The 13,558-nt window shown below is 35.8% G+C and overlaps 1 protein-coding gene across 1 annotated transcript in view; it reads left to right on the top strand.

The window, feature by feature from the left end:
* The first annotated feature begins 8,813 nt into the window (after positions 1–8,813).
* The window catches only part of ABCD2 (ATP binding cassette subfamily D member 2), a 68,007-nt gene continuing 63,262 nt past the window's right edge, over positions 8,814–13,558 (top strand). The window contains exons 1-2 of the mRNA XM_037848270.1: positions 8,814–9,959; positions 11,492–11,672. Of these exons, the coding sequence (XP_037704198.1) occupies positions 9,018–9,959; positions 11,492–11,672 (1,123 nt within the window). The 5' untranslated portion in view covers positions 8,814–9,017. The remainder of the gene's footprint in view (positions 9,960–11,491; positions 11,673–13,558) is intronic.

A 13,558-nucleotide genomic window follows, 5' to 3' on the forward strand; every position in this document is an offset into this window, starting at 1 on the left:
AATAGCATACCATGGCCCAATGAGTGGTCATATCTTTACATCCTCCTTCTTCTATTCTCTTCTCTATTACCTTCATGTCTGAAGTGGCTATGAATTTAGTGAAACTAGTCACTGGGCCACAAACAAATAAAAGAAAAGAAAACCTTTTCCAAACAAATAAAACCAATGCTTTTACCTGCCACCTCTCAAATCTGCACTTCAATCTGACTAGGAAAAAAAGGGTCTCAGTGGTGATTTCTAGCATGAGTACAAAACGAAAATAAGGATTTTATGTCAGTGACTCCAAGACCACTAAAAAAAAAATAACTAATTGGTGGGACTGACAAAAGATTGACAATTTTGTCAAGAAAGGATTTTAAAATGGGAACATTTTAATAACAAGTTAAGTAAGGATATAATTTTTTTTTTTTTTAAAGAGCAATCTTTTAAATTGAAAAACTTTACATTATCATTTATTGGTAAAGTTGAAGGGACAGTAGCTTAGGAACTACTCACAGATATGTAAATTAGCTCCTGGTTTGGGCCAAATCTTATTACCCTAAAAGAGACTTTAGTTTGTGACTAAATGTTAAAATTTCTTGCAAAGATGTCTAAAAAGCAACAAAAGTCAAACTAAGTAAGCAATTAAAAAAGAAAATACAGGATACTTACTTCTTCCCCACCCACTAGTCCTTTCCCTCACAAAAAGAAGACATGTTCTGTACGAGTGGTCGAGTCCCTAACCTTAAGGGCAGCAAAAGGCCAAATGACAAGTTTTATACTAGGAAAAAAAAATTGTAAAGTCCTTTGCAACTGTAAAGCTGTAAAGATGCTCCTACCAACTGATTCTGTAGTTAAATTTAATACATCACATTTTGTAATATATGACAAGAAAACTCCTGCTTCAATTTAGTGTACACAATCAGGTTGCTACTACCAGAATATAAATTTGCTATAGCCTACTTCCTTCATTCACTTAACAAAAACTGTATAGAGCACTTATTAAGTGTTCTGGTATCTTAACACAGACCCACCTACTATCTGCCAAATATATGTTTCAAATTTTTTAATATCTACCTTCCCTATCCTTCTAGAGAGCCTTGCTAAATAACTAGATCTACAATTTGATCAATTCCTTATCTCACCTCCTCAAAGATTTTCTCTGGTGCTTATTCTGTACATTTTTGCTATCCTTCAAGGCTTAGTGTAACCTCCTGTTTCTTGACTCTCTAAATTTCTACAACCCTTTTTTTTTAAATTAAATTTTATTGATATATTCACATACCATACAATCATCCAAAGTATACAATCAAGTGTTCATAGTACCATCATATAGTTGTGCATTCATCACTCCAATTTATTTCTTGAACATTTTCCTTGTTTCCAGAAAAAGTAAAAATAAGAATAAAAAATAAAAGTAAAAAATAACACGCAAATTGCTCCCCCCACCCTATTTTTCATTTAGTTTTTTTTTGTCCCCATTTTTCTACTCATCCATCTATACACTGTCCACAAGGCTTTCACAATCACACTGTCATCCCTTGTAAGTTACATTGCTGTACAATCACCTTCAAGAGTCAAGGCTACTGGGTGGCAGTTTGATAGTTTCAGGTATTTACTTCTAGCTATTCCAATGCATTAAAACCTAAAAAGGGTTATCTATATAGTACATAAGAATGCCCACCAGAGTGACCTCTCAGCTCCATTTACAATCTCTCAGCCACTGAAACTTTATTTTGTTTCATTTCCCATCCCCCTTTTGGCCAAGAAGATGTTCTCAATTTCACCATGCCAGGTCCAAATTCATCCCCGGGAGTCATATCCTGTGTTGCCAGGGAGATTTACACCCCTGGGAGTCAGATCCTACGTAAGGGGTAGAGCAGTGAGTTCACCTGCTGAGTTGGCTTAGCTAGAGAGAGAGGGCCACATCTGAGCAACAAAGAGGCACTAAGGGGGAGATTCTTAGGCACAGTTATAAGCAGGTTTAGCCTCTTCTTTGCAGTAACGAATTTCTTAAGGGCAAGACCCATGATAGAGGGCTCAGCACATCAAACCGCCAGTCCTCAACGTTTCTACAACCCTTTTTGTATCACCTTTACGATACCTGTCTTTGGACATAGCATAGTGGTTAAGCACACATGGGCTCTGGAGCCAGACTACTGCCGTTTATTAGCTGCGTGACCTTAAGCAACTCAACCTAACTGGTCTCAGTTTCCCCATCTGTAAAATGGATAAAATATCTGTATCTACCTCATAAGGTTCTCATTAAGAGCAAATGAGTTGATATATAAAAAGCACTTACAACAGCACTTACTGCATATTTAATGTTATTTAAATGTTAATTATTACAGTGATTTACCTAACTCTAATCTTGCCATCCTACCATGGGCTCTTCCTGTGGACCGGAATTATATCTTTCTGATTTCTGAATCCTCCTAAATGGGCAAGCATATAAACTATATATTTGTTGAATTAATTAATATTGAAAGTCCTGGAGCTGTTTTGAAAGAGCTTTGTAATTATTCTGCAGTAACATCACTTGTCTCTATTTTATGTTTCTAACATTTCCTTAAATTAAAGAAATAGATTTTCCCCTAATCTCTGAGTAAAACTGATGCTACCAGGAGATGTGCTATGTTTATCCTGTGGTTTCTTAAACCCCTGGGTACCTAATACCTCCAGGTGCAGCAGTAACCTCATTTTGAGAAACTCAATTCTAGACTAGTTTTCTAGTTTCCTGCAGTATACTGCTTTTGCACATTCCTAAAAGCAACTAAAATAATACTCCTTGAATAGCCAGAAAAGTTTGCCATATATGATACAACAATAATAGCACCTACACTTTAATACTACTTCAGCATTTGTTAAATTTCCTATAAATCATCAATTAATAGTCACATTTTAAAGAATGTCAAATGCATAAACCTCAAAATAGAATCATATCAACTAAATCAACTAAATCCTGTAAGTGAATTTTCACTTTTCTCCAAAGTGCAAGAGAGCCTCTAGAACAATAACCTGAAATGATTAAAATACATTTCTAAAACACAATGCTAATATATTCTTCAACAGGATAAATGCTCCTGCTAAAATTATTGAGCACACTTACAACACCTGGTGAAAACACAAGTTGTCTTTCCTTTTATAAAACTCTTTAGAATTTCTATGTGTTGTAGTCTAACCATATCATCACTGTCCTGGGTCTACCTGTGACAAAAATTGTATATCAGGGCTTAGTATTCCAATCAAAACAATTCTTCTGCTCAAGGATTTTTATCTACATGAAATCACAGGCCTATATGATTTCCATCCAAGTGAATTTTAAGGTCAGTAATAATGAATACAGTATACAAACATAAAATTGTCCAACTAGTACCCTTTAATTTATCCTAAATACGAAATAAATTGTAAATTTTCACACAATTTATTAGAGAAAAAACTTCCCCCTTTAAAAAACAAACTATAATTTGGATTTATGGTGATATTGTTGCACTGCTACGTATTTGAGGGCAGTCCAGACTAGACTCTTCCAAAACACCTTCAAAATTCATGCAAAGATTGTATATTGGCCAAGAAGAGCCCCTGCCCTAGCCTCCACCCCCACCCCATTCCCCAAGCAAGACACACAAGCAAGAAGCCAGTAAAGGAGGGCTCAGGTGTTCTGAGGGCTCTTTAGGGGAGGAGGAGGCATGGAATCTCCCAACCAGCGTACCCCACAAGTAAGGTCTTTAGAATGACGAGTGTGTTGCTTTTGTTTTAGGAACAGGTAACTAGTACCAAGCCTCCACCCCGGCTTAGAGAACTATTAAGGACCCTACCAAGCTCTTTCCATCTAAGGCTGTGACTTCTCTGCCAGGGCCTAGGTCAGAAGCGCCATTATGGGAATGGACATCCAGGGATTTAAGAGCTAGAGTCTCAAATTTCAGCAGCGAAACTCACCTGGAGCCCCCAACCCAGTTCATCTCTCCAAAGCTCCCGAACGAGAAGGTGGTGAGGTCGCCGCCGCTAGAACTTACAGTCCCGTCAGTTCTGCGCAAAGGCGAGTCCTGCGACCCAGCCTCCCAGGACCCTCTGCGGCCCGCAGGCTCCTTAACGGCGGTCGGTTCTTCTAGGCCCGGGCCTGTGGCGCAGGCCCCGTACAACTTCTCGGGCCTCGTTCCGCAGCCGCCTATCCACGACCCTGCCTCCCGACAGCCTCTACGTCTGCCGGAGGCTCCTTTCGGGGCCGAGACTCGGTCCTGGTGGGCCAGAAAAGGATGTGGTGGGAAAGCAGTCAGGCCGACTGAAGGAGGAGGAAAACAACAGTTCTAACCGCTTCAGGCAAGGCAAACTTAAGTCAATGAAGGTATGTGACTGTGAACGCAGGGTTAGTTTTCAAAACACTTCCAACATAATTTGATCTCGTTCTGTACTGGTATCTGGAATCTCTTCACGCCGAAGACCAGATTTGGGGGAGAAAAAAGAAGGCAAGGATAAAGTGACAGATCCCTACCCTAAATATGATGTTTCCATTCCCATTTGTTAGTCCATATCCAAATTCTTTAAATAACTTTCATTTACAGTTTTAATATTTAGTAAACAGTTGTTTGTAAAAAATATTACTATAAGTAATTTACTATCCTTTACGTTTTATGAATTTCTGGTAGAGCCTGATCAGAATTTGATTTTGTTGTAAAGACATTAATGTAATAACCAGAATGAAAAAAAAATCTGAAAATAAAAATTATGTTTTATAGTTCACTTCTGTACTGTTTTATATCCACACAAAACATTTATCTTCCAATCTATTCTATGATATTTTGTTATACACTAGAAACCTTGTCCAAACAAATGCAAAAAGTACATTTTATTATACAATTGCCTTATTTTTCCAGAACTTAACCTAGGGAAGATCTCATACAATATAATATATTTTCTTTTAAGTTGTTGGAAAGTAGTACCTAAAATAGAATTATGTCCCAGGGCGTGTTTTACCATATAAATCCTGATTTTTATAAGAAAAATGCACCGAAGTATATCTATCTATCATTGGTTTGAATTAGACTAGTTTAATTCAGCATTTTACAGCAAATTAGTCTTCTACTTGGAGTGGGTGGAGGGTTTGCAGTAACTACACCATACAGTCAAGGCAGGAGCAAAGACCAGAAGCAATGGCCCTGTGTATCAGCCTTTCCTACTTTCCACTTTTAAAAACATTGACTAAATTGACTAGAAGGGAAAAAGAATTTGCTAAAGGACTGAATGAGGAATTCATGTGGCAGATAGGCAGAAACTTTTTTGGCCTTTTTTTGTGTGAAGGGACATACGGAGAGGGTGAACAATTTGTTGAGAAAAGTCAAAAATTAGGAGCTATGTAGAGAATCATCTCTTCTTCCTGACTAGAGTCACTGCCTTTCTATAAGTCACAGTGAGGAGTGGCAAAGTAGGCTATGGGAAGATTAGTCTATGTACATAAAGTTCCGTTTCCTTATGAACTAGTTAATGGGTAGTTAATTATAACAGCTGAAATGCTGACATAGGATCTCATCTTCAATGTTGCTTAGGCCTTGAATAAAGAAGGCTAGCATGACTGATAAATAATAGAAGTCAAATACTGTCCTATTTTAGGGCCAGTAGGGCAGTAAGGTAATCTAATGGGTCAGGAAGCAGTTTAAGAAAGGAATAGCACACAGATAAAATATTACTCAGCATTGTTGAGAAAGAAATCCATCCAACATTCTTAAACCTTAGACAATTTTCTCTTTATTACTAAAAATTATTTACTTTTTGGATTTTTATGTACGTATATATGTAGTTGTCTTTAGTACAAAAACACTTTCTGCTGCTTAGCAGTTTATACAGCATATATGTATAATTTCTCCAATATATATATAAATATATATATATTCTCTAATATATATAAAATCCAGTTATTCCTACACTTCTGTGGATATTGGTAGTGTCCATAAGAGTATCACACTTGAGAGCAAAGTGATTTGACTATTATTGCTTATTTTTCGTTTTCTTTCATTTTCAAGATCTTTTTCTAAGATTATTTCCCCCTTTTAAAAAACAAATAGTATTTTCCCATATAAACACATGTAAAGTTAAGAACCTTGAGTGGAAATTAGGCTGAATTATATTTACTAAAGTAACAAGTGATTTTTTTTTCACCTTTTTTTCCTTCCTCATTAGGAATGTAAACTAAATTAATAACATTCTTTTTGCTTTAATTGAATACTGCCAGTATGAAAAAAAAAGAAGGAAGTAGCTGACATTTTTTTCTTACTAAATAGCATATGTTTTCTACTCTAATTGCCTGTCTTATTTTCAATCTCTTGAATTCTTCCTCTGCCTTCCTTGAAGCCTTGAGCCTAGTCTCAGAAGCTGGTAAAAACCCAGCTTGGGAGCAGGGTGGAAATGGGAGGTGGAGTTTTAATGGTCAATGCTTAGGTGGCTCAATATCAAGTCAAATCTCACATTGTCTTTTCCCTCATTTCCTCAGTTCTAGTAATTTATTTGTTTCACAATTCTGGTAACAAAACTTCTATCTTGATCATTTTCCTCATACCCAATTTCTCTTTATCACAAGTCCCTTGCTCCAGACATTACAAGCATCATCCTATACCTCAGTTTCACTATCAGTTGGTAAACTAACTGACTTACCAACAAGCAAAGAACCTGTTTGGATTTCTAATGTTCTTTGTTTCTAGTCTTCTCTCTGCCCTGCTTCTCCCCTGATTTGTCTGCCTCTGGTTGTATGCCACTGACGTATGCCTCGTGTGTTGCCTGCCAGCTGCTGTCTGACCCATGCATCCCTCTGTGTACCATGTTCTACCTGGCTGAACATCCTTCTATCACCACCAGTTAGGTTTAGCCTGGTCCTCCACCTGTCCTGTCACAGTAAACCCTTCTGTGTTTAGTGGTCAGGAGATGTGACATAAATTATTAAAATGTATAAATGTAAGGCAACCTTGTTTTGCATACACCAAAAGCATGAGTTTAGGAATAAAGCATTTTGAAACTAACCACTATGGCACAATAATCTACATACAGACCTTGAAAGCCTTCTTGGGGTACTAGATTATGCTACCAATGGTGCCAGCTATCAAGGAAACGTGCATAAATTTGGCACTCACCTATTAGTAAATCTGTTGAATTGAATGCAAATGATGATCTTTGGAATTAATGGAAGTACATGAAAAAGGAGGAGTTTTGAAATTTTAAGACTACTATGACTTATAAAAATGGAAATAATTCTTTATTCATGGCAAACTCCAAATATTGAAGATTGTTCAACACTGAGACATGTTTTATATTCTAGCATAGATGTTGGCAAACTTTTTCTGTAAAGGACCAGATAGTAAATATTTTAGGCTCTGTTTCCACTCAACTCTGGTGCTGTGGCTCGAAAGCAGCCTTAGACAATCGGTAATTGAATGGATGTGGTTCTGGTTCAATAAAACTTTATTTATGGTAACTAAAATAAGAATTTCAAATAATTTTCACAAGTCATAAAATATTCTTCTATTGGTGTATGTTTAATTGTTTTAAAATGTAAAAGCCATTCTTAGTCCTGGCTCATACAAAAGTAGGTGACAGGCCAGATTTGGCCTATGGGTTGCAATTTACCAATCTCTGTTCTAGATTAATGCATATTTTTCCAGATTTCCAGTTAACTAGAAATTGTTTGTTGTGGGGGTGAGGTGGGTGAGCAAAAATGTTTTCACATGTTCAAGTATATACTCAGCCTTGCCTAAAAATATTCAGAATTTTGCTTTACTATTGAGCAGTTTAAGTCCTGCCTTAGGAATGTAAAGGATTTTTGTAAAGCTCTTAATTTTTACCAGATAACCAAAGTGGAAGTAGGAAGTTGTCAGTAGCCAAAGCAAAAAAAACTTGAGAAAGACAAGGAACTCTGAAATGAAGTAAGATCCTAGAGAAGCCATCTCCACCATCTAACTCCAGCCAGTTTCCCAAATGTTTAAATTTTGGTTGTAGAGTAACATACCTCAAAGTAAAAACTACCTAAAGGACATAAGGGGGTGGGAGACGTGAAACACTGCTCTCATTTATTCAATAGTCACCTTTTATATAAATAGGAGTGCATCAGATCTCCATTTCTAAAAATAACAGTTATGGGGCTAGAAGTTCCTTTTATTATAGGTACAAGCAAACCTAGGGATGGAGTGGGAAAAGGGAGGAGGGGTTGAGGTATAGCAAAGATTTATTTTCTGTAGTACAGAAGACCCCTCTCCTGTTTGTTTACAGGGAGTATCCTCAATTACAACATGTCTGGTAGATTTCTGGACCATATCTGAAGTCACAGAAAAAAAAAAAAAGAAAAAAAATATATATATGGGGTACCGAAAGACAGATCCAAGTATTTGATACTTTTTTTCCCCAGTACCCTTCCCACTTGTCACTTTCTTCTCTGATCCCTTTCAGATTCATTCCGTACCCTTTTCATATTCATTTTATGTTGATCTTGTCCCTTCTCCTTCATCTCATTATAGCTCTTGGAAATCTCCGTTTCTGCTTGCTCGTTCCCTTGTGGTATCTACTAAAACCTGAGAGAAGTGATGTATATGCTGAAACTTCTTCGGGTTTCTAAGTGACGCTGAGCATGCTCAGTAGCTAGAGCAGGTTTTTGTCAGCAGCTGCCCTCGATCGACCTCTCCAAAAATAGATATTTAACTCTCTGAACTCCTGTTTAAGGATATAATTCGTTTTTCTCTCTCCTCATTTTCAAGGTTCAAAAGGAAACGAAGAGGATTCCAAGGTCCCACCGCCCTCACAGCCAATGAGGGGCTTGGAAGGGAGGAGCTATGGGAGGCTTAGTGCAGCTCCAGCTTCTGAGGGAATTATCCCCAATAGATGCCTTGGAGTCTGAGCTCTGCTGCATCTGTCACAGCAGAACAAAATAAAAAACGGAAGAGGAGAAACGCTGCAGATTATGGAACACTGTAGGACTTTCTGAAACATTTGCTGGGGATTCACGTGGAGCATGATCTTTTAAAACCAATTCTTTTTGAAACTGGTTCTTATAACCGGGAAGAATGACACATATGCTGAATGCAGCAGCTGATCGTGTGAAATGGACCACCAGATCGAGTGCTGCTAAGAAGGCAGCCTGCCTGGTGGCTGCAGCATATGCTCTGAAAACCCTCTATCCCATCCTTGGCAAGCGTTTAAAGCAGTCTGGACATGGGAAGATAAAAGAGGAAGCTTATCTGGCTACAGAAAACAGGGAAATACTGCATTGCACCGAGATCACTTGTAAAAAACCTTCGCCTGGAGTGAATGCAGATTTTTTCAGACAGCTACTAGAACTTCGCAAAATTCTCTTTCCAAAACTTGTGACCACTGAAACAGGGTGGCTCGGCCTCCACTCCGTAGCGCTAATCTCAAGAACCTTTTTGTCTATCTATGTGGCTCGTCTGGATGGAAAAATTGTGAAAAGCATTGTAGAAAAGCAGCCTCGGACTTTTGTCATCAAATTAATCAAGTGGCTTATGATTGCCATCCCTGCGACGTTCGTCAACAGTGCAATAAGGTACCTGGAATGCAAATTGGCTTTGGCCTTCAGAACTCGCCTAGTAGACCATGCCTATGAAACCTATTTTACAAATCAGACTTATTATAAGGTAATCAATATGGATGGGAGGCTGGCCAACCCTGACCAGTCTCTTACTGAGGATATTATGATGTTCTCCCAATCTGTGGCTCACTTGTATTCCAATCTGACCAAACCTATTTTGGATGTAATCCTGACTTCCTATACGCTCATCCAAACTGCTACATCCAGAGGAGCAAGCCCAATTGGGCCCACCCTGTTAGCAGGGCTTGTGGTGTATGCTACTGCTAAAGTGTTGAAAGGCTGCTCTCCCAAATTCGGTAAATTGGTGGCTGAAGAAGCTCATAGGAAAGGCTATTTGCGGTATGTGCACTCCAGAATTATAGCCAATGTGGAAGAAATTGCCTTTTACAGAGGACATAAGGTAAGATCAAAATTAAGGTGATGGGTGAAATGTAAGACTGTTCAAGCTGCCACTGCAGTGCTAGATACCATCTGTTGTACTGTTGATGGATCCACTTCTTTAGCATTTTAGATTCCTATGACTTCTAAACCTGTATTAAAATTTATGTATTACCCTTTTTTAGTAACAAGCTGTTAAAAGAATTATAGAATATAAACTTTTTTAAAGTTTCATGAGAATAAAATTTTCATCACTCTGAAAAACTCTACTTCACCTCAGTTACCCAAATATCTCAGAATTCCCTCTGAAGTATTTTCTTAAAACATAAACCCTAACTTATAGGTGGCCCTAAAGCATTAGAAGAAAATATATATTTGGAAACTAAGAGTAAGCACATTTCCATTGAGATAGAAAATTTCGGATAGTATTTTTATATACCCTTGTTTTACAAGAGAAAAAACAGTTTTGACAGTTTTGCATGTTTACTCAATAATGGAGTGTCTTCAATCCTAGGAAGTGCAGGAGAATGTCTCATAAAATGACATTTCTATTACTCTTAGTTCATATTTAGCACTGTATTTTGATACAAATAAAAGTGGCAGTGAAAGGATATTTTGTCTGGCTTTGAGGGAAAAGTGGAGGGTAGAGGGAAAATGAGGAGGGGGAAAAAGGAGTTCAAGGTGTCGTTTTTAAATATTGAAGATATTCAACATTTAAACAGGTTCCTAAAATAGTTAACCCAATTACATAAACTCACAGTGCATGAAGGTAACTTCAGAATATTGAATATGTCAGAAATTTGAAGGCAATGCATTTGAAATCTTAATACAAGTGACTTGGCAAATGAAATCTTAAGGTATTTTAAAATTGAAGATAGTGTTTTAATCACCAAACAGAATTATTTGATTTGTGAAGCATCAGTAGTTACCAAAGTTTTTTAAATAACAGTACCAAATTGAAAAAGAAAAATTTAAGCAGATCTGGAACTTCTATACCCACTTGAAAATTGGCCTCAGATGTTGTATTAATCATATTGATTTATCATTCTTCTTGACTCTTTGAACTCACTGATGTAAATTACAGTGTACTGTAGGCGTCTTGCGTAAAAGACAAATATCCAGTAAATTAAGTCAGTTCAAAAGTGGTGTCTAATTACACATATATTTATCATGCATTTATTTTCAGATATTTTTGCTGTAATCAAGAAGGTTCTAACATCATTTATTCATACCTTGAAGAATATCTTTTAATTTTAATGGCTTATTGTACATATAATTTTTAATTCCTAATTATAAATCATTTATATGTTTGTTATATATGGCAATATATTCACTGAGCAGCAAAAGTCTTTTCTAGTAACACAGGTGTTACCAAAACTAAATAATAAAGACTAAATCTGATATTAATCTGTATTTATTGACTGTTGGAGTCATAGGTAATACTATACTAAGTAAAATGAAACATTATACTTATTTTTAAAGAAAGTTCTCAAACATACCCAGTATTTATTTTCATACTTCATGCTGGATTTTTATCTGTTTTTCCCCCCATAGATAGAAATGAAGCAACTCCAGAAAAGTTACAAAGCTTTAGCGGATCAGATAAACCTCATTTTATCCAAACGTTTGTGGTACATCATGATAGAGCAGTTCTTGATGAAGTATGTTTGGAGCAGCAGTGGACTAATTATGGTGGCTGTACCGATAATCACTGCAACTGGCTTTGCAGATGGCGGTAATGACATTTATGCTTAACCTCAAATATAAGTTTAAGATTATTTCTCTTGAAGGTGTTACTGCTAGTTTTATATGAGTGAAATTATGTGTAGTCATTATTCTATAGTTACTAGTGATCAAAAGCAATGGGAGACTTTGCAAAGTCCAATTAATAAGACCATCAATAAGACCAACAGTGTGAAGGAAGGAGACCAATGGTACAAAAAACCTCTCCAGTTCTAAGATATTTCAGAGATCTCTGATGCAGTGTTTCTGGGAGTTGAACTTGAGCAATTTTAATTATATTGCCTAATATAGAATGATTTCTGGTTTATATTTAAACCCAAAACAAATTAATGCCTTCAGGAAGAGTACAGCACAAGCTCTTCCCAAGTGTTGTAGACAACCAAATACTTCAGTTCTGCACATCCCAGGCATTCAGTCTATAAATATTCTATAACTAAATTTGCTCTGATTCTTAAAAAAAAAATTATCAAATTTGAGTCATTTTAACCTGAAATTATTAATTTTGGTAAATTAATATTTATCAATCCTTCCTTCTGGTAAGTGCTATATATACCAAATGTATTCTGTAACACAACTGTCTAATAGACAGTGTATTTAAGCCACTGGGAAAATTGTATTTTGTCTGCTTTATATTTTAAAATTTACTTTTAAAAAGTATCATTTTAAAAGTTTATATTTAAAAAAGTATTGTTAGTAATATTATTTTTAGACCTAATCCTTTCATAATGAAATAAAATAAATTACTTTTTCATTACATTATAAGGACAAAAAAAAGACGCTTAAAAACCTGTTGCCTTAAGATTGGTTTTATCAAGAAATGTGGCAGCATTATCAGATATTTATAATGAATTTCTCTAAGCATATGGATATTTTAAAGATTTCATATATAGTGTATATTTGAGAGAACCCAATGACAAGTTCTGTTAGTTAGTGCTTAGAAGAAAACCCTGGAGTATTTAGTATAGAACAAAGAAAGTACAGCTATTAACGGTGACAAATTAACCCCACAGGGACCAATAAGAAGTAAACATTGTATGCAGAGAATCTAGCAAGCTTACCTTTGTAGGTGATGTAATAAAATTTTAAAAATAATCTCTGCAAATCCTGAAAAATACCATATTAAATTAAAGAAAAAAAATTCAGATTTTAGATTGAAATTATATTAATCATGCTGATGCAAGTGAAACAAAGTATTTCTTAAAGTTTCTTTTCAAAAGAAAATTTTGTCACAGAGAAAAACCATATAAGAATTTCATAAAACAAAAAATGAATTGAGATGACAGAACATTATTATGAAAGTGTGCCTCAATACGTTCTGTAATTTCTAAGGTTATTATACAATGTGTTTATTAAATATATATGAACTACAATGACTTAACACATGAAAATGCTGAGTTATCATTTTACTCAGACAAAATTATTTCATTTTAATAGCCAGATAATGATATATCTTTAAGGCTTTAGGTCTTGGGATTACATGTCATGTGTTCTAATCTAGTCTTTATTCTTAATTTACACTTATGCCTGGAGTTGTCGCTTTTGTTAGAGATAAATAAATGTATGGTACTATACTATTTTAAGACAAAGAAGAGAAGGAAAAATGTGTAAATGAGAGGAATGGCAACAAGAAGTGGAAGAAAGAGTAGGATAGATGAAAGAAAGAGGATAAAGAAAGAAGCAAACCACTGTTTAAATCTTGGTTCTGCTATTTAATAGTTATATATCCTTGGAAAGTTACATAGACTTTATATGCCTCAGTTTCCCTATCTTAAATATAGGGATAATAAAATGTATCTTTCAGAGTTGTTATGAAATTAGATATAATGTACTTAATGTGATTTTTTTCTTTTTAGAGAAGTTGTGGGTTTACAGAATAAT

Source organism: Choloepus didactylus, chromosome 8 (assembly GCF_015220235.1).
Source record: "Choloepus didactylus isolate mChoDid1 chromosome 8, mChoDid1.pri, whole genome shotgun sequence".
In the NCBI taxonomy this organism is placed as follows: domain Eukaryota; kingdom Metazoa; phylum Chordata; class Mammalia; order Pilosa; family Megalonychidae; genus Choloepus; species Choloepus didactylus.